Source organism: Nyctibius grandis, chromosome Z (assembly GCF_013368605.1).
Source record: "Nyctibius grandis isolate bNycGra1 chromosome Z, bNycGra1.pri, whole genome shotgun sequence".
Lineage (NCBI taxonomy): Eukaryota > Metazoa > Chordata > Aves > Nyctibiiformes > Nyctibiidae > Nyctibius > Nyctibius grandis.
This window is the reverse complement of record NC_090695.1, coordinates 39,834,314-39,855,093: the sequence shown is the minus strand read 5'-3', so window position 1 is coordinate 39,855,093 and position 20,780 is coordinate 39,834,314. Positions and strand designations below refer to the sequence as shown.

The window sequence follows — 20,780 nt, the reverse complement described above, 5'->3', positions numbered from 1 at the left end:
TACATGGTGTTACTTGGCTTAAGGAAAGAAAACATCTGCAGGTATTTTAACATGCATATAATCCTCTGTATTATTCTTTTTATGTTTGTTATGCAATGTATCAAAGTCTAACATTTGCTTGGGTTGCTTCAATATTTGATGAATACATAAATATAAGCTATGGTGTGTAAATATATTACCTGTCAAAACCCCACAGTCTCCATTTTACATATGAACTTGAGAAAAGACTGTTTTATTTGTCCCTCTTAGCAGAAATACATTGTTCACTCCTTGCAACAGTTCTTAAGATGAGAAGGAAAAGAAACATTTAAACACACTGTTAGATTTTTATAAATAAGAAAATGGATTGAAAGTACATTCTGATTTTCAGTAAGATCTGTGCTGAACATTATGTGAATATTCAGCAACATTTCATCCCCACGAGCCTTCCACATTCATCATTATGTTTGATATAATTTTACCAATGAATGTATTTGGATTTTTTTTTGTCTTACAAATGTTATGTTCCTCTTGCTGTTTCCACTAAGTCATTGTTGGCTTCTGTTAGGGTCATTGCAGAAACTTAGGAAATAAGAAAAGATACTTTTTTTACTTAGAGAATGAATGCAGGTGTAAAAGCAATGGGTTGGCCGTCTTAGGAAAGAGTTGCTCTCAGACGGTGTGGCAGGGGTGTATCTCTCTCTCTCATATAAGTACATCATATATGTGTACTATGATTTCTATTAAAACATTGGCTTCCATGTTACAGAAAGAGGAAAGAAGTCTGGTTTTAAAATTGAAAAGACAAGAAAAATCTCAAGTTCCTGTTGGTTTTAATGCTACTGCGCCCCAGGACCTATTTCACAGCTCTCATCTGTTGGAAAACCACTAAAATGAGTCTCTCCTTTTGGACCAATAAGAAACATAAAGACTCCATCTAGCTTATTAATGGCGCATGTTTTATTCCTCCCTAGGGCAACACTTACAGTTCTGGCATGATAGAAAAAGATGTGAAGATAAAAGCATTACGAATTAGTTCATGTGTCAACCTTTGGGGCTGGTCTTGCATCAAACAAAATATGGAGCTTTTTTTTTTTTTTTAATTTAAGAAAACCCCACCAGGAAACTAGTTTTGACTGAAGTAAAGCATCTCAAGGCATAATTAGTGCTTTTTTATTTTTGTTTTCTAATTACTGGCCTGGGAAATGAGGAAGTACCTTACGTTCAGACTTTCAGATGTCATCATAATACTGTTCCTTGTTGATGCTTCTGCCCATTGTTAATGTTGATGCATACATGTTATATAGATACATAGATTTCCAAATCTGACTGAAAAATACATTTGCAGTACTGATGCAAGAACATCTGAACAAAAAGCGCAATTGAATAATTTGTGCAGCACTGTGTGAAAATTCAGTATTTCACTAACTAGTTAAGATACTGAGAAGTGAAAAAGTTCAAAGTAATTATTTTTAATTAATTGTTTCCACCTATTGCTACAAAGGATAAGGGAGATACAGCTCTTTTTGCACATATGATATGTATAAACTGTTCAGGTCCTACAGCATTAAATGCTGGCTTAACACATCCCACTTGGGCAAGTCGTAAGTAGTTAGGTATCTGCCAACAGGGAGCCCACAAGTGGATGTATTCTCAGTTTTAATTTCTCCTCTTGTTGACACAACTTTCATTAAAGAGGCTAATTCTGCTTCGTTTTATTGGGTGGGTTTTTTTCAGAGCAGTTCTACTGACTGTATTTTTAACATTAGTCAGACCCTGTGGAGGTTGAGGCTGGCCATGTCCTGCTTCGGTCCTTCAGTTTCCAGCACACTGCTGCTATCCCATCTACATTGTGGGTAGAACAGTGGTTAAGTAAGGGGGAAGAAAAGCTAAAAATGTTTTCCCTTCTGCTGTTCTATAAATCTGTGGCAGTGTTAGACAGCCAGACATACCACATCTACGTATTCACTACAGGTTGGTTGTGCTTTAACCCTGGTTGGCAGCTGAGCACCACACAGCTGCTTGCTCACTTGCCCACGGTGGGGTGGGGGAGAGAATCAGAACAGTAAAAGTGAGACAACTCGTGAGTTGAGATAAAGACAGTTTAATAGGGAAAGAAAAAGCTGCGCATACAAGCAGAGCAAAACAAGGAATTCATTCACTGCTTCCCATCGGCAGGCAGGTGTTCGGTCCTCTCCAAGAAAGCAGGGCTCCATCACGCGTTAACGGTTACTTGGGTAGATAAACACTGTAAGTCCAAATGTCCTCTCCTTCCTCCTCCTTCCCCCAGCTTTTATTGCTGATCATGATGTCATATGGTATGGGATATCCTTTTGGTCAGTTGGGGTCAGCTGTCCCAGCTGTGTCCCCTCCCAACAGAGCTAGGGATTTGTACATGAATTTTATACAGATGAAAGCATATCCAATCTTACATAGATGAGTTTGGGCACCACTTTGGTCTGCAGCTTGCAAAGGACTTGAATGAATAACCAACCAAATTATTGAAAGTCAAACCCAGAAGTGCATTTGTAGTATTTATACTGACTAATACCCTTTTCAGTAGTTCCCCATTTCCAATAATGCTTTTTTTTTTGCATAAAAATGGTATTGGAAGAACATTTTCTTGTAAGTATTGTTCATCATCCTCTTTTTCAACCTAAGAATTTCATTAAAACTGTGATTCTAGAACTGTGTATTGGGACACGGCTAATTAAATATATTCCAGCTTCTGACAAATACTGTCATCTTTTTGTCCTAGGGAGGAGTAATTATAGACTCTTGAGCCATAAGATGTATAGTTGCTAGCAAGTAAGGTGTGAGTATGGGAGTCTTTGTCACACTGAGAGTGTGTAGTCTGTATAATTTCCCCAAAGCTATTCCTGTTCTGCCAGTCATGAATTTGATCGTTTGAGAGTTGGAGGGTGTGATACTGACGTGGCATGTAACGCTTTGGGAATATCCTGCTTTCAAGAAGGGTTGGTTTCCTAGGTTCATGGGTTAATGGTCTTAGGGTTTTTCATCAGCAATAAAACTTCACATACTTTTATTTTCTAGGTTAGTATGGGGTTTTTTTTATGTTATTCATCTTGGTATTGTTAATGAAGTCCTATTCAGTATAAATCTGTATCTAGAGTTAGGATTTTTACAAATTTTACAATACATCAGGTTTCATGCTTGATTTTTTTTTTCCCAGGATTTTAGTGTTTTCAGTTTTATAGTACTTAAACCTCTGTTCTAGGTAATGGTAAAGGAAATCAATGGGTATATGCAGTATATTTGTTCAAGTGTTTCTTTCTGAAAGGTGCTAGGCAATATATAGATAGAAATGCTTATAATCGGCTTGGAAGAAAGTAAGCAACCTAAACTTGTTGACTGTAGGTTCCTGTAAACTGAAATGTCACTTTGCAGATTTGAAGTATTATAAAAATGAAGCTTGTTTCTGAAGAGAGTGCTACAGGTGTTTAGTGTTTATAACAGTGCAGTTAGACTACTGGATATGTTTGAGATGCTGAGCACCCACTGCTATCAGTTCCAGTGAAAGTGGGCAGTACTGAAGCTATCTTCATCTTTTGAAAATTCCTGGGTGTTAATTCTTAGAAGAAAGGATCGCATACGATCCAGTCCAGATGGTTCAGTTCCCTTATTGCTGCTTATAGCTGCAGATCACCACTTTCCTTGCCACTTCAACTTTTCAGATTCAACTGAGTGGGGAATGATATTGCTCTGCTCTTTCTGCTTTTGCCTGTATTCTAGGACCACTGAGTCATCGCCCTCTCAGAAACCCTTCTCGCTTATAACAGCTGAATTTAAACAATTTAAACACAGCAGTAATAAATACAAAGAAGAAAGCTTTTTTGCTAAAGGAAGTTTTCCATAAAAAGATGTTGACTGCTGAGACGATGTTTGTCAAATCAAGTCTTCCATAGGCAGGCTGGACACAGAGTTGTTACTGTGTATGAGGAAAAGGATCTGACAAGAGTTGGAGAGAGTATCACAGTAAAGAAGTCAAACTTTGCCTGAAATGTCATCAGGAGCACGTTTTGCTCTGATCCTGAAGTAATTCTGTTGCCGCTATGTGGTTCATACCCTGATCTTTCCTTGTGATGGTGGGGGTTTTTTTCCCTGATAGCTAATGGTCATGGTTAACATTTCCTAAACTGTCTTTATGTTCATCTTATGGTGTTTCTTAAAAGACATATCTAATTCTTAAGATAAAAACTAACTTGTCTTGCAGATATTGACAAGCAGTGGTATCTGCTTATGTTCCACCACTTTGTAACAGATAAGTTGACCAAAATGATGGGTTTTGTATCTGTTCTTTTATAGGTATTTGCAGTTTCTGGTTTTCAACCTGCAGTTCCAAGTTTTTAATATGAATCCCATGTCCCTATTGTGTCTGTCTTTTGGGGTCTTAAGGGTTCTTTTTCTTTTTTTTTTGTAAGTAATATTTTTCATCTCCTTTTTGCAGGACCCAACTAGGATTCTGAACACAAATAGCAGCAGCAGTAGTAACAGTTTTTCAAAGACCCACAAGTTAACAAAGGAGCACAAGGAAAAAACTTCTAAAGACTTAAAAGAACATAAAAGTGCCTTCAAAGAACCTTCCAGGGAACACAACAAATCTTCCAAAGAATCCTCTAAGAAACCCAAAGAAAACAAACGACTAAAAGATGAAAAAATAGTTCCTAAGATGTCCTTCAAGGAACCCAAACCCATATCCAAGGAGCCAAAATCTGAAAACGCCCCTATCCTTACCATAACAGGTGGGCAGCAGCAAGAAAAGAAGATGCCCACAAAAAAGCCTTCTGTTCTGGACTCTGATGAACCTTCTGCAAAAAAAAGAAAGAAGAGTGGCTCAGATTCATTATTTAAAAGTTTTTCTAGCGCCCCACCACTGATTCTTACTTGCTCAGCTGACAAAAAACAGATAAAGGATAGATCTCAACTCAAGGTGGGGAGAGTCAAAATTGAAAATGATGCACTGGAAAGGAAGATACCTACTCTGCCACCATTTGATGATATTGTGGATCCCAATGATTCTGACATAGAAGAAAACATGTCCTCCAAATCTGAAGTAAGTGGTGTTTGGTTTTGCTTCATGTGTTGAGTATTCCCCAGTCTGTGGGATTGTGCACCATAGTTGTATTTTCTCCTTCCTTTCTCCTGTCTACTGGCAGATTGTTCAAATTGAAGGATGTTGACTGCCAGCTGTTCAAACTTACACATATTCTAGTTGAATTGTATTGCCTATTTAAGTCTACTTGAATTCAGTTTATAAATCTGTCAACATTATGATGAATGAGCGTATGGGAGATGGCTATAAATAATATTGCTCTTTTGATATTCTTCTTTCGAATGTCATGCTGCTTCTGAGAGAAGAGGAAATTGGTTTAAATGCTTGTATTTCACACCCTAAGTCTTTGTGTTCAGGTGTTAGAGAATTAAGTAAATTCAGGAAAAGGTTGCAGTAAATCGGAGCGTTATTTGTTATTTTTCTGCTAAAAAGGGCAGTTCTGTGAATGATGCCGTCTGCAGAGGAGGAGGAGTTCCTAGAATCCTCACTCTGATGGGGAGAATCTATCCAAAGTAACAGGCTTACCCAAGAAGAAGGACTTTTTATGGGTTTACTTTCCTGAAAATATTTGTCTACCATATCTGTAGGTGTTTCTCATTTTACTCATCTGCTTCATCTGTTTCAAGCATAATTTGCTCTTGATGATTAGAATTTTAGTCATTCTCATAGCAGACTTCAGTTTTCAGAAGCATCTTCTATAGACAGATGAGTAGAGAAGGAAAGGGGTGGGAAGAGAAGGCTTGTTTGGTGCCTTTGTTTGTGCTTATGGCTAGAGGTGGTATGCATGGTAGAGAGGAAGTCTTATCAGCTATGACTGTTCAGTTCTCTCATTTTTCTGTTTTCTGTTGTGTGCCTCTGTTGCTGCCATCAGATTCATAGCCCTGCTTGCCCTCTCTGGATCAGACAATAAATACCCTGCTGTGGGGAGGTGTCAGCGTTAGGTTTTTACTTCATAGAAACTTGCCACGAGGGAGAAAGTAATTTATTTCTGAATTGACCTTTTAATGACTGGTCCCGTAGGGCATGCAAAGGCTGTAAAATTTAGAAGGTATGCAATAAGACAGGCTCCACTTTACAGCATGGCACTGATGATATTGTGGTTGGGGTGACATTCTCGTTCTGGCTTAGAACATATGAATTTGTCTTTAAACCTGAAAATGTTCACACTTGCCATCCTTGGTGTGAATTAATTTTTAATGTCTTCAAAAGAAGCTGAATCTTCTTTTTTAATTTATGTCAGTACCCTTAAGACTTGCTACCTACCCTCAGTAGAGCTGGCTAATTAGCACAGATTTTGCATTCACATTTCCCGTTCGTTCAGAGAGGTGCCATGTAGTGGCACATACACTTTTACTGGCAGCAGTGGTTCTCCATTTTTCTTCAAAGGCAAAAGAATTGAGAGGAGAGACTGCAATGTAACTGGAATTTTACAAATGCAGGCACTGCAGAGGTGTGTGCTGCATAGCAACTTGCAGATAACTGATATGTGAGGAATACAGATAGGTGCTTAAAACGATCCTTTTTAATTTTTCACGTTTCCCTCTCTTGTCTTGCAGCCTCTCACACATTACCAATGGTATAATGGGTACACCCTTGTGTTTTTCATAGGACGACACAAATCCACTTGCGCTGCTGTTCGTCATCCATCTGCAGTGGACCTGGACGATCTAAGGGGTGCCTTAATTCTATTCTGAAGCAAAAAAAGCAGATTCGGGTTTTTTCTAGTTCTGCGAGCCACTGTTACTGAGAGGGTAAACTACCAGAGTCCGCTCAAAGAGAAGCAGATCCTGCTGGCCTGAGCTCTGGTGTATTTTAACATTGACGTCCTGGATCATGGAAGAGAGAGGTCTTCAGCGGGAGGGCTGGTGTAGTCCACACCTGTGTGGGTGAAAAGGATGTCTGCCACTTTGAAACTGTGCTCATTAATAAATCAGGCTGAGTATGGCTCCAGTCAGCAGCTGGATACTATTTAGAAAGTCAATAATATTTTTAGAAAAGACATTTAGAAAACCTGGAATAATTCCCTAAGATGCCCGTGGATTCACACCATGGTTAGTGCTGTGGGAGAAAGAGCTGGGTAGCCTGGTTAATGAGTATCTACAGAATCTCACAAAGAGTCGTTGCTTCTACACTTCCTTAGTTTTAACCAGGGAGCCTAATGAAACGTGACTAAGCAGTGTAATAGAGGTAATTCTGTATGCTGGAAAAAGTAGTTTGAACTTTTTGTATGTATTGGTAGGTTTCTAAGCATTTCAGGAAAAGGAGTATATTTTACAGCTAGATACATAAAGGGTATACCCTATAAATATATAAAGAAAAAAAGAAAGTGAAAAGTTGCAGTGTTACATAGAGAGTAATGGAAATGAAAATATGATAATACTTTTGCTGTACAGGAACAGCTATTTCAGGTCTGTTAATGCTTTGTGATACTAACCAACATAATTGCCTGAAGCTGGGAAGACAATTCTTCAGTGTCATTTTCTGGCATAATAATATGCTCTAAAATTCAGGCAAATGTTATTTCTTACTCTGCTACAGTTACAGTGATGGGTAGTGTTCTTGATGAGCAAAGAATGTATCATTATTTAGGAGTATATTCTGTAGTAAAGTATCCAGGATTCATTCCTAAGGTGGCTTTAAAAATGCAAAACCACAAAACCTAACTCAGCAAATTTGGGTTAGATACAACAAATCAGATTACAAACCAATACCTAAAAGAAAATTGCTAGGATGCCCCAAAAATACTGAGTCAAGTGCATTTTTTCTACTTTAAGTTCCATTTGTGACATAGTGCAAACCTAATACTATATGAATTATTGTGATAAAATTATGAATAACTTTGCTAAGAATTTTTTGAGGACAATATTTTCTTCAGTTCGTGGAGTAAGAGATGTTCTCATTCTCAGAAACACCTGTCCTGAAATGCTGACTGTTAGCTTTTTTGGCATTAGCTGATATACATAACTATGCATATCAAACACGATAAAGGTGTAATAAAAGGTGTAATGTAACAGAGCTGTCTGTAACTGCTCTGCAGCTAAGGTTGTATTACTTCACCTAGAATTATCTTAGTCGTGCTTTTATATTTTACAGAGAGTTCAGTTTCTCAGTAGGTGCACAAAACCAAGTAGTTTCTGTGTGCATTTCTTGGAAAAAAAAAAAAGTCAAGGGGAGGGTAAGGATCTCTATTTCAGAGGTTTTGGAGGAGTCTTCCCTTGTCAAATGTTCACTGCTTCTGAATTTTGCCCGCTAGCTCATTTTTTTTATATGTGAGAAGCAAGTTAAGAAGTGGGACATCAGCAACAGTGCTGGCATTATCTCTGGAAATTTGTCCAACAAGCCGCATCGTAGAAGTTCAGGTGAACTGGTACTGCTGTTATCAAATGTGTTCACCAGAAGCTAGAACTTCCTGCAAAAGTAAGTTTCTTCCTATTGCTGGTCACACCCAGTACTGTTTTCAGAGCTAACGGTAGTCCATGGTCAGTTCTCAGTTGCAAAGGCTGCATTCAGGTCTTCAAATTAAGGATGACATTCTGAGAAGTCCTGATGGTAAAGGAAGCTGACAAGCATCATTAAACAGCAGTTCTGTTTCACTGGGTAGGTGCTACAGGAAGGCAATGCTGCTCGTCCCCTGATTTCTTCACATACAGCTCCTATTCAGTGATTCGAGGTCGGGTGTATCGTTTCAATTAATGGGCTTTAATTTCAGACAGAAAAGCAGGGTGTGCTCAACCCTTCTCAATACTGGCATCATGCTCTACCTAGTTCTGGGCATTCAGACTTGAAATAGTGGCCTTCGCCTTCATGAAGTGGAGGACATAGAGGTTTAGCACCCTGCGGGAGAGATGGATTCTTTTTCATGTGGTAGAGCATGTCTGCTAATGGCTAATCCTCCCTCTGAGCTGTCCCTTAAAATTCAGGTTTAAGAACATAGCCAGGTTAGCGTACTCTTGCCTTGGGGGCATTTCAGAAAGCCAGACACTGTTCTCTGATGTCCTGCAGTCAATGCCTCTTCTGAGCTCCAAATACCTTTATAAAATTACAGTGGGAAATAAAGCGAATCACATCCTTGCTTAGTGATAAACTTTCTGCCCTGGTTTAATAGTCTTTCTGTGCATGACTTAAAGAATAAGACCATGTATGGTCATTTCTCTGTGGTCTGTTTGGCATATGCTGTAGTATGGTGCACTGCTGTATTTATTTTAGCTCTGTTTTTCTGTTGACTTGGAGCTGTTGGCAAGTGAAACGTGTCTCTCCATTTCTCTTCATGCTGCTTTGTTGAGTATCATTTTTCAAATACATCTGTGATTTGAAGTGTGTTGGACTTCAGCGTTAGTGATAGTCTTGGTGTTCAAAACTGTGTGGATCTTTAGAGTCGTATGAAGTAGTGTCACGGTTTAAAGCTGGGCCAGCTATTAACCAGGTGGCAGATGCTCTCTGTTAACCCTCTCCCCCCCCACCAAGGGAAAGGGAAAGGGAAAAGGGAGAGAGACTTATGGGTTGGAAAGTTAAAACAGTTTTAATAAACTATAGTAATGAAAAAGAGTATAATAAGAATAATAGAAATAATCAAATATATACAAATATATATACAAAATGAAGATCGAGAGCTTGGAAATCCTCCTCAGGCAGAGTTGCTCCCCCCAGCACAGGCAGAGTTGCTCCCCCCAGCACAGGCAGAGGGGAAAATGCAGTAGCTCCCCCCAGCACGGGCAGAGGGCAAAATGCAGTAGCTCCCCTGCCATCACACCTACAGGCTTTTAACTGGAGATTTGGCAAAGCTGGTACCAATCAGTGGGAGACAGGAGGGCCCCTCCCTCCTGGGCCCCACCTCCAGGAGGCAGTGGGTTAGTGATAAGCAGGAAAGTGAGAATGACATGTATGGGATGGAATACCTTGCTGGTCAATCCTGGGTCACCTGCCCCGTCCACTTCTCCCTGCAGCTGCGACCCCCCTTCGGCTCTTCACTCGTAAGCAGTGAGGAATTTAGCAGTGACCTTGGTTTCTCTAAGACTAATTGGCCTGGTTTGGGCCAAACCAGGACAAGTAAAAGCTATTTGGGAGTGACATGTGGTATATTCAGTTAGAAATTACGCATAAAGGCTGAGGAATTATTTTACTGGCTTTGGTATGAAGCGCATAAAGTAGGGTATGGACTGAAAGCATGTCAGATTTATGGTTTTATTGAGGTGTAGGAATATTAGCACAGTCCACTTGAAAACTCTGAAGATTTTGCTTTTAAATTCAATGGCAGGATGTTTTAAAGAAAAGTCCATCTGTTTGCTTCCTATGTGGGACAGTGCAGCAACATGATAAAAAAAAGGACTTGACCTTGGTTTTGCTGCCTGTCTGATCATGAAATATGATGATGTTCTTGTAACGTTTGTGTGAGCTACAAACTGGTGTGTGAGATGGGGAAATACAGAGTTTTGTATCTGAGTGAGGTGTTTTCCATGGCCGGAGCTGCCCCTTCTGAGCTGTGGAGCCATTGCAGAAGGGGTGCTCTGATACTTCGTGTGTGATTATTACCAATTTTGCTGGGCTTGGTAGGGAGGAAAAAAAAGTGCGTAGCTCTAAATGAAGCTACTGCAGCAGAAAAACACAGGGGAGGTCATATGTACATGTTTAGGTGTTAACAAATGTTCTCAGTGTATCTCCAGCTGCAGATCTGAATAAAAACTCTTAAAATCTGCTGTGCATGAAAGTGGTCTGTTTGTGGCTGTTTTAGAGAATGCAGGTGGCTCTGTTGGTGAATTTCTGCTCCTGGTGTGATTATTTTGCACATGGTGTGTAATGTTTTTTCCCTTCCTGCCTGTGTATGTCCCTGCAATTGTAGCATTGCCATTGGTAATAGTAGCAGCCTTGTTGGCATGTGGAAGCCTATGGAAGTACAAACTGAGCAGAAATGCGTGCTAGCAATTTGTGACAGCTCAGGGGTGAGGGATTTCGGTTATTAAAAGCAGAGTACTTTAGTGGTTCTTTTGCCTTTTGAAAAAAATGTGAGCTCATTCTTAGGAAATCCATTACAGAACAATGAAAATATGGTAGTGGCCACATAGCCTATGGGTTTGTACTTAAAATTAACTGCCTGCATATCTTAAAGCAGTCTTAAAGTTACAACATGAGTACCTTTTTTAAAGTAATCCATACAATGCCACTTTGGATCTGGCACAGGGTCTTGTAAAACCTCCAGGACCTTGTTAGCTGAAAAATCCTACTTTTTGGCAGAGCTGGAAGTACAAGTAAGATCTCTTTGAGATAATATTTAAAGTTAGAAATAACAGCAGTGAAATAGAGCTCTGTGTGGAATTTTCATGTAGTTACCCAGGAAAAAAAAAGGAAGCTAGGTTTTGATTTTTTTTGTGAAGCTGTGACTCTGTTAAGAACTTTAATGATGCAGAAGAGGATTGATGCTGATGATGTCCTTCATTGCAGGCTGGGCACTGTGGGTTTACAACCTGTCATATTCTTAGAATCCTTACTTTTTGCTTGATATTTTAATGTATTGTTTCCGCATTTGATTACTTTTAGTCCAGGTGTGAATGCTGGTCTTAAACCATTGCCAGCCACTCTCGTGGCATTGTTTGCTCATAGTACTCCTGTGTCGAGGAGGTAATTCAGGGGTCGCAAACAGGTAGGTGTTAGCAGGTCATGCAAATACTGTACAGTCCAAGGTGTTTCCTTCCAAATATATGCTCACAGTGAAGTAGTGGCCTAAGATAATCAGACCTCCTTAGAGAAATAGTAGTAGGCACAAGTACACTCTGTGGCCATCAGCTTCTACTGTAATATGGCACATTGCAGCTGCTATACTAAGCCAATTTTTATTAGCTGTTACTGTGAAGGGAAAAATGCTTTGGCTTCGCTCACAACAGCTTAGGTGCATATTAAGCTGCTCTGTATGTGGCGAGATGAACCATTGCTGGATGAGGAAGCAGCAAGATTGACAGGAAGTGATTCCTCTGTGGCAGCAAGTCCAGGTGTTAAACTGAGGTACTTTTGTTACCATGGTGTGTTAGGAAATCACTGGCTTACAAAAACGTTAAGGATTTGGAAATAAAATGGTGAAGAGAAACTATGTAGATATGGTTAAATGTCCAGGTCGCAAAAGTAATACTGTGATAGTCAGAAAGTTTTGCATTCTTGAGGCAAAGTCATGGGTATTGAGTTATTTTTTCAATTTGAGGCAATGTCATATTTTGACCACAGAAATAATGTCATACATTATTAGGCTACTAGTTCAGTCTTCAGTATTTTACTTTATTCACAAGAGTTGGCTACATTAGTTCAGTGGGGCCTACTCAGGTGGATTAATTCAATAGTTTGCATAAACGTATTTTTGGATTGGGGCCTTATTTTCTATATTTCAACACTGGAAAATTCTAATCACCTGCTAGCCTGGAGAAAGTAAGGATTTTAACTGGGTATATGCAGTGCCAATGTTTTCATTATATTCTTTCTTTTGTGGCAAAAAAGCGCCTTTGTACGTGGTCCAGTAAAGTCATGACAGTTTTGCAAGGCCAAGATGATTGCAATCAAAATGCTAATAATAGGATAATTTATTTTAATCATGATCAGGTGAGATCTTCTTGATACAGATTTCATTGCTTTGAAGTTGCTTTATCTACTTATATACATTATTTTGTGATGCAGAGAAATAGCTCCACATAATTAAAATCCAACACCTGTTAGTTATCAGCTAAGATAGTTTAACTGTGTCCACAATACTTAGATCTATCCAAGCTTTTATGCCCTTTTATTTTTTATGTGGAACCATCAAGTTTACAGTATTTTCTTTGGCAAAAATGGCATGTGTTGCTCATGTACTTTTGAAGGTTTGCTGCCAAACTCCCCATGAAATTCATTAGATAGTTTTCATAACAGTTCCCATTCAGAAGCTTGTAATCCAGTGATGACTGATGTGAATTCTCCAGGACACACCATAAACGCACAATTTAAGTTTTACATTTTAAAAACTGAGTAATCCCCCGAAGTTTAATTTTTATCAAGGCAGGATAAAGGCTGCCTGAATTCACTACTACCATGACTGTGTCATGTATCACGCCTGTGTAGAATTACTGACAATTCACTGCCTGATGATGCGGGACTGCCGTTCGGCTCTCCATGCTGTGGAGCCCTGGGGTTGTGCTGGGTGCTGGCAGTCGATGCCTCACCGCAGCGGGGTGCTGGGGGGCCCTTTCAGAATGGGCAAGGGATGCTCCTGATGGACATTGTGTGCCTGCCCTGAACTGGAAGGTGATGGTGCCTGTGTGTCACTGTTCTTCCAGTATTGACGTGTGCATGTAACCCTGGTGCAGGGAATAAGCAAAAGCAGATGTGCTCTTTCTGGCCCTCTCTGTGGTTGCCTGTTCCCTCATGACAAGTGTCCACTCCTTCACTGCAAAATCAAGGCGTGCCAGGCAGCAGTTTCTGTTTAGGGAAAGCCTCATGCCTGCAACTATTTCTAACAATAATTAGGATGTTCACTGAAGGTGGTCCTACACCACCACCACACTGGCAATAGAAAAACTGTCATCGCTTAAACTCTAAGAAGTGTTGGTGTGAATTTGGTTTAACTCCCTGTGTCATTCAGTAGTGCTGTCTTACTTGGCTTAGACGGTATCTTAGTGCAGCTGATGTTTTTGTTAGAAACAGTTGTTGCAAAATGAATTTTCTTCACATTTTTTCCTACAAACAAACTAACAAAAAACTTTGAGTAAAACATTCAGCTGTGTTTGTAATAATTTCTGTAAAACCTAATATTGTCTATTAAAATAGCCTCTAAGCAGGCTTGCATCTTCCCTTGAATACAGATATCCTTATCTATTCAACTGAAATGTGTAGTTTGTGCTTCCTCTGGCCTTGAGTACATTAGTGGGGTTTCTAATGCTCCTTTCCAAGCATCAGTATCTCACACCGTTCATTCCCTTTTGGGGCTGAAAACAAGCAGGTGCATATAGCTTTGTTGATCAGACTTCTTTGTTACAAGACACTGTGGCTATGAAGGAACCAAGAAATTTGCTAATTAATGCTGACTGTATCCCATCGAAAACAATAGTTCTTGCACACATGTGTAGCACAGCAAGACAGGGCTGCCTGATTCTAGGACATGTGTGTAGCGTTTTTCAAATTATCTTGAGACACGTTCCCTGTTCTTGTTGTGGATGTCTTAACCTCCGTGAAGGAGTTGCTTACTGTGTACTAACTGTGCTGCAAGCCACCTGGCAAAAGTGAAGGAAATGATGTTCTGTGTTGTAGGAATTCATGTTTTAGACAGCAGAGTTAGAAGATAAGAATAATGGAGCTATTTGCACTTGTCTGAATCTGTTTAAATATCCACAAAACTTGTATCATCACCTCAGAGTGATGCAAGAGGAGGATGTTTAAAGCTGACTGATAATATTGTCCTCCATCACCCAGAGAGCTGTGTTTTGTAGCTGAGGTTAATAGGCAGCTCTAATGGTAATTTTTTTAGGATACTCCATAGCTTTTTATATTTTTCTCTCTACAGCTTTTCACTGAAACTGGAATGTACAGAAATAAAAGCTGAGATTTTTGACATAATCATTTAAATCCCAAGAGTTAAGTTTGAGAAAAAAGTAAATATAATGAGGCTTGTTGTAAAACAAGGCCAACAAAGATGGCATGGAAGAGCTACACTAGATCTCTTTATAGTCTATGGTAAAATTTTGGACAAAATTTTTTTTATTTTTTGGGACATGGGTTCAGGAGCCAGCAGTCTGCAATAGCAAAGACAGTGCATAGGGACTGTGCAGCAGCACTTCAGAAGAAAAGCTGTCATTTTTCATGTATTTAAGTCTGTATTTACTTGATGTGTATGACCTTGACAAGATTTCTGCATAGTAAAAGTTTAGTATAGAGTCATGCTGGGAGCACTCTATAGAGTTTGAGCTACACAAGAAGAGAGAGGAACTACAGTGAATTTGCCATGTCTGTGAGTACCTGCTGAGAAGACCAGATCTCTAATGGTGTGGAAATGTACCATAGTGCAGAATAACATCCATCCAAGTTTTACATGTAGTGAGATCGTTCTCCAGCTGCTTTTTTGTTAGTACAAGTGCATGAATTTCTAACATCACGACCTCAGATCTGGGAGAATTTCGGTTCACAACCTTCTTACTGCACCAAAAGTGAGAACAAACTGTTCAGTTTCCCAAACAGTGAACTGGGACTGCATCAACATCTGCCCTTCTCAGTACTGATACGTAAAATAGGGCACAGAAAAGAAAGCAGGGCAAGAGAAGAGAATCAGAAAGTGTTGGCTTCTAATACAGCACCTGTCAGAGCCAGCCAGAACAGCCACCACCTATCTTCTAGCATTGCTAGTAGACATATTGGAGCAAAACCATAGATTAGTTGAATGAAAACTCTCACATTGGCTTTAATATGTAGGCTGAATTTTCTAGTTTGTATCTAGTACTAAAACTGAGGGTTATACTTTCTTTCTAAAACACATTTCTCTCCTTGGTTGGCTTATGAGAGCTTTGTGTATAGTATGTGTTCTCAAAGGGAAAGTTTAAAAATTGTCAAGTCAAACTCCCAGAAAATCAATATCTGAGTATTGCTTGTCAGCTTCATTTGGCCTTTTCACACTTACCAGCATACAGAGGGACAGTCATCATTCTCTCGTGACAGGGCTTTCATGCCACTCAGCTTACAAGATAAGCAATATTCTTCAAACAAGTGACTTATTTAGGGTATCTTCATCTTCCATCAGTGGGCCCCATTTTTGTGGTTTTTTTCCACATAATTCAGGCTTTGAATAGAATATAGAGTTGTTAACTTCCCCACGTTATGCTGCTCGTACTTTATTCATTCTTCACAAATATTGATGTCTTTTCACACGTTTCTGGGAAATGTGGTCCAGATAACACAGTTTTTAGTGCCAATTTTGAAAAGCCTAAGACTTTTTATTTATATAAAGCCTTTATATAAAGACTTTTGATTTTTATGAAGCCTAAAACTCTGTGATTTATATAACCCTGCCTTTGCCAGCATTACATACCCATTCAGAACAGAGTTTTCATCCTTCTTGATTGGGGTTATCTGACAAGAACTTCCTTCAGTTTGCACTGTACCCCTTTTGTTAAGGACCATGTTCATACTCACATGATCATACACGTTTTTAGTTTATTTTACCTTTAGTTTACTCATTATCTTGTAGGCGTGAATTCCACAGAAACTGTAGTATTCAGCTGCTCTATGTGAGAAACCATAATTTTCTCTCCTGTACTTCTTTCCGTGCTTTACTGTGTGTCTTCTGCTCTTACCAGTAAGATTTCGTCAGCAAAAATATTCCTACGGGCAACAGCCTTCACTAGTGCTTCAACTTTCAACTGTATTGTGCAGTGTACTGCAAAATAATTTATTTTATCCACATAGAACCATAGAATGCTTTGGGTTGGACAGGGCCTTAAAGATCATCTAGTTCCAACCCCCCTGCCAGGGCAGGGACACCTTCCACTAGATCAGGTTGCTCAGAGCCCCATCCAGTCTGGTCTTAAACACTTCCAGGGAGAGGGCATCCACAACGTCTCTGGGCAACCTGTTCCAGTGTCTCACCACCCTCATAGTAAAGAATTCCTTCCTAATATCTAATCTAAATCTACCCTCTTTCAGTTTAAAACCGTTCCCACTCGTCCTATCACTACATGCCCTTGAAAAAGTCCCTCTCCTACTTTGCTGTAGGCCCCCTTGTGTTAGCTCAGCCTCCTGTGCATGAGACTTTTCTAAGTCTTACACTAGCTTGGGTATTTCTGAGTTTTTACGTTAGCAGTGTCTCAAATTTATTTTTTATTTATAAAGGTAAGACAAAATATGTACATAAATAGAGAAGGAAAAGGATTTTCTTTCAAAAGTAGATACATGTTTTAGTAGGACGATCTCTAAAGAAATGCAAATCCCACTTCATCCAGTGCGATTGTTCAGACAAAACAGTTGCAATGTTTAGCTTAAGCTCTTTTCTGGATACTAATTGTTAAATGAAGGATGTGTTTCAGTGTCACAGAATCACAGGCTGGTTGAGGTTGGAAGGGACTTCTGATGGTCATCTGGTCCAACTTCTGATGGTCATCTGGTCCAACTCCCCTGCTCAACCAGAGCCACTTAGAGCTGGTTGCCTAGGATCACGACGAGATGGTTTTTTAGTATCTCTAAGGAGTGAGACTCTGCAACCTCCCTGGCCAACCTGTGTGCATGCTTGATCACCCTCACAGTACAAAAGTGTCTCCTGACGTTCAGAGGAAACCTCCCGTGTTTGCGTTTGTGGCCATTGCCTCTTGTCCTGTTACTGGTCACCACTGAAAAGAGCCTGGCTCCGTCCTCTTTGCACCCTCCCTTCAGGTATTTGTATACATTAATAAGATCCACATGGACCCCCAGGTCCTTTTCTGCCAAGCTGCTTTCCAGCTGGGTGGCGCCTGTTTAAATTTTACATGTTCTTAATCTTAAATTACTTTTCTAAGTAATTCTTTAGTTCCTTGAGTGTCGTAGTTATGAATAAATATTTCCATTTCGAAGAAATGGAAATTCGAAGGGGGACTGGGTAGTAGATTCGAAGGGGATGGGGTAGTAGCTGGGCTTGCACCACTGGGGCAACGCTCTAGTGTTGAGGTAGACCAGGAGGCCTCCTGTCCCCCTGAGGTGAAATCGGTGTGCTCAGCTCGCTCCCTGAAATGCCTGTACACCAATGCGCGCAGCATGGGGAATAAACAGGAGGAGTTGGAAATCCGTGTTCGGTCGGGGGGCTATGATTTAGTGGCAATTACAGAGACTTGGTGGGACGCCTCGCATGACTGGAATGTGGTCATGGATGGCTATGTCCTGTTCAGGAAAGACAGGCCACTAAGGAGAGGTGGTGGAGTTGCTCTTTATGTGAGTGAGCAGCTAGAATGTATTGAGTTCTATCCAGGAGCGGATCAGGAGCGAGTTGAAAGTTTGTGGGTGCGAATTAAGGGGCAGGCTGGCAGGGGTGATACTGTTGTGGGTGTCTATTACAGGCCACCAGATCAGGATGAGGAGGGTGATGAGGCCTTCTACAGGCAGCTGAGAGCAGTCTCGCAATTACAGGGCCTGGTTGTCATGGGGGATTTCAACTACCCTGATATTTGCTGGGAAGCCTACTCAGCCAGCCATCCTCAGTCCAGGAGGTTCCTCCAGTGCATTGATGATAACTTTCTGATGCAAATGGTGGATGAGCCAACTAGGAGAGGAGCGCTGCTGGATCTTATCCTCACTAACAAGGAGGGTCTGGTTGAAGAGGTGAAGGTTGAGGGCAGCCTTGGTTGTAGTGACCATGAGATGGTAGAGTTCAGGATCTCATGTGGCAGGAACAGAATAGCTAGCAGAATCACAACCCTGGACTTCAGGAGGGCCAACTTTGGCCTTTTCAAGCAATTGCTAGGGGAGATCCCATGGGACAGGGTACTAGAAGGTAAGGGGGCCCAAGATAGTTGGTTAGCATTCAAGGACTGCTTCTTCCGAGCTCAAGATCAGAGCATCCCAGCAGGTAGGAAGTCAAGGAAGGGTACCAGGAGACCTGCATGGTTAAACAGGGAACTGCTGGGCAAACTCAAGTGGAAGAAGAGGGTGTACAGATCATGGAAGGAGGGGCTGGCCACTTGGGAGGAATATAAGTCTGTTGTCAGAGGATGTAGGGAGGCAACTAGGAAAGCTAAGGCCTCCTTGGAATTAAACCTTGCGAGAGAGGTCAAGGACAACAGAAAGGCCTTCTTCAAATACATTGCAGGTAAAGCCAACACTAGAGGCAATGTAGGCCCACTGATGAATGAGGTGGGTGCCCTGGAGACAGAGGATAAAAAGAAGGAGGAGTTACTGAATGCCTTCTTTGCCTCTGTCTATACTGCTGGAGGCTGTCCTGAGGAGCCCCGGACCCCTGAGGCCCCAGAAGAAGTCAGGATAGAGGAGGAATCTGTCTTGGTTGATGAGGGCTGGGTCAGGGACCAATTAAGCAACCTGGATGTCCATAAATCCATGGGCCCTGATGGGATGCACCTGCGGGTGCTGAGGGAGCTGACAGAAGTCATTGCTAGGCCACTCTCCATCATCTTTGCTAAGTCGTGGGCAACGGGAGAGGTGCCTGAGGACTGGAGGAAAGCGAATGTCACTCCAGTCTTCAAAAAGGGCAAGAAGGAGGACCCGGGTAACTATAGACCAGTCAGCCTCACCTCTATCCCCGGAAAGGTGATGGAACAACTTGTCCTTGGTGCTGTCTCTAGGCACATCAAGGATAGGGGGATCATTAGGGGCACTCAGCATGGCTTCACCAAGGGGAAGTCATGCTTAACCAACTTGATAGCCTTTTATGAGGACGTAACCCGGTGGATAGATGATGGTAAAGCTGTGGATGTGGTCTATCTCGATTTCAGTAAAGCGTTTGACACGGTCTCCCACAGCATCCTCGCAGCTAAACTGAGGAAGTGTGGTCTGGATGATCGGGTAGTGAGGTGGATTGTGAACTGGCTGAAGGAAAGAAGCCAGAGAGTGGTGGTCAATGGGACTGAGTCCAGTTGGAGGCCTGTGTCTAGCGGAGTCCCTCAAGGGTCGGTACTGGGCCCAGTACTATTCAATATATTCATTAATGACTTGGATGAGGGAATAGAGTGCACTGTCAACAAGTTCGCTGATGACACAAAACTGGGAGGACTGGCTGACACAATGGAAGGCTGCGCAGCCATTCAGAGAGACCTAGACAGGCTGGAGAGTTGGGCAGGGAGAAATTTAATGAAATATAACAAGGGCAAGTGTAGAGTCCTGCATCTGGGCAAGAACAACCCCATGTACCAGTACAAGTTGGGGACAGACCTGTTGGAGAGCAGCGTAGGGGAAAGGGACCTGGGGGTCCTAGTGGACAGCAGGATGACCATGAGCCAGCAGTGTGTCCTTGTGGCCAAGAAGGCCAATGGCATCGTGGGGTGTATTAGAAGGGGTGTGGTTAGCAGGTCGAGAGAGGTTCTCCTCCCCCTCTGCTCTGCCCTGGTGAGGCCGCATCTGGAATATTGTGTCCAGTTCTGGGCCCCTCAGTTCAAGAAGGACAGGGAACTGCTAGAGAGAGCCCAGCGCAGAGCCACGAAGATGATTAAGGGAGTGGAACATCTCCCTTATGAGGAGAGGCTGAGGGAGCTGGGTCTCTTTAGCTTAGAGAAGAGGAGACTGAGGGGTGACCTCATTAATGTTTATAAATATGTAAAGGGCAAGTGTCATGAGGATGGAGCCAGGCTCTTCTCAGTGACATCCCTTGACAGGACAAGGGGCAATGGGTGCAAGCTGGAACACAGGAGTTTCCACATAAATATGAGGAAAAACTTCTTTACGGTGAGGGTGACCGAACACTGGAACAGGCTGCCCAGAGAGGTTGTGGAGTCTGCTTCTCTGGAGACATTCAAAACCCGCCTGGACGCGTTCCTGTGTGATATGATCTAGGTAATCCTGCTCCGGCAGGGGGATTGGACTAGATGATCTTTCGAGGTCCCTTCCAATCCCTAACATTCTGTGATTCTGTGATTCTGTGATTCATTTCTATAAGAAAATAATTAATTCCACTTCTCACTCCATACCCCTCTTCTTCCATCTTCCCTGTGAGTGTGCAGTCTGCAAGCTAACTATTGTGAATGGTTAAAAAGGAACAGTTTTACCCTGCCTTGGAGGTTAGTTGCTAGCGTAGCAGCGTAACAGGAGATGTGGTGAT

At 41.4% G+C, this 20,780-nt stretch overlaps 1 protein-coding gene across 1 annotated transcript in view; it reads left to right on the top strand.

Annotated features, from left to right (window-relative positions):
• Positions 1–20,780, top strand: part of MLLT3 (MLLT3 super elongation complex subunit) — a 131,981-nt gene that overhangs the window by 89,177 nt on the left and 22,024 nt on the right. Inside the window, exon 6 of the mRNA XM_068423136.1 lies at positions 4,448–5,053. Within this exon, the coding sequence (XP_068279237.1) occupies positions 4,448–5,053 (606 nt within the window). The remainder of the gene's footprint in view (positions 1–4,447; positions 5,054–20,780) is intronic.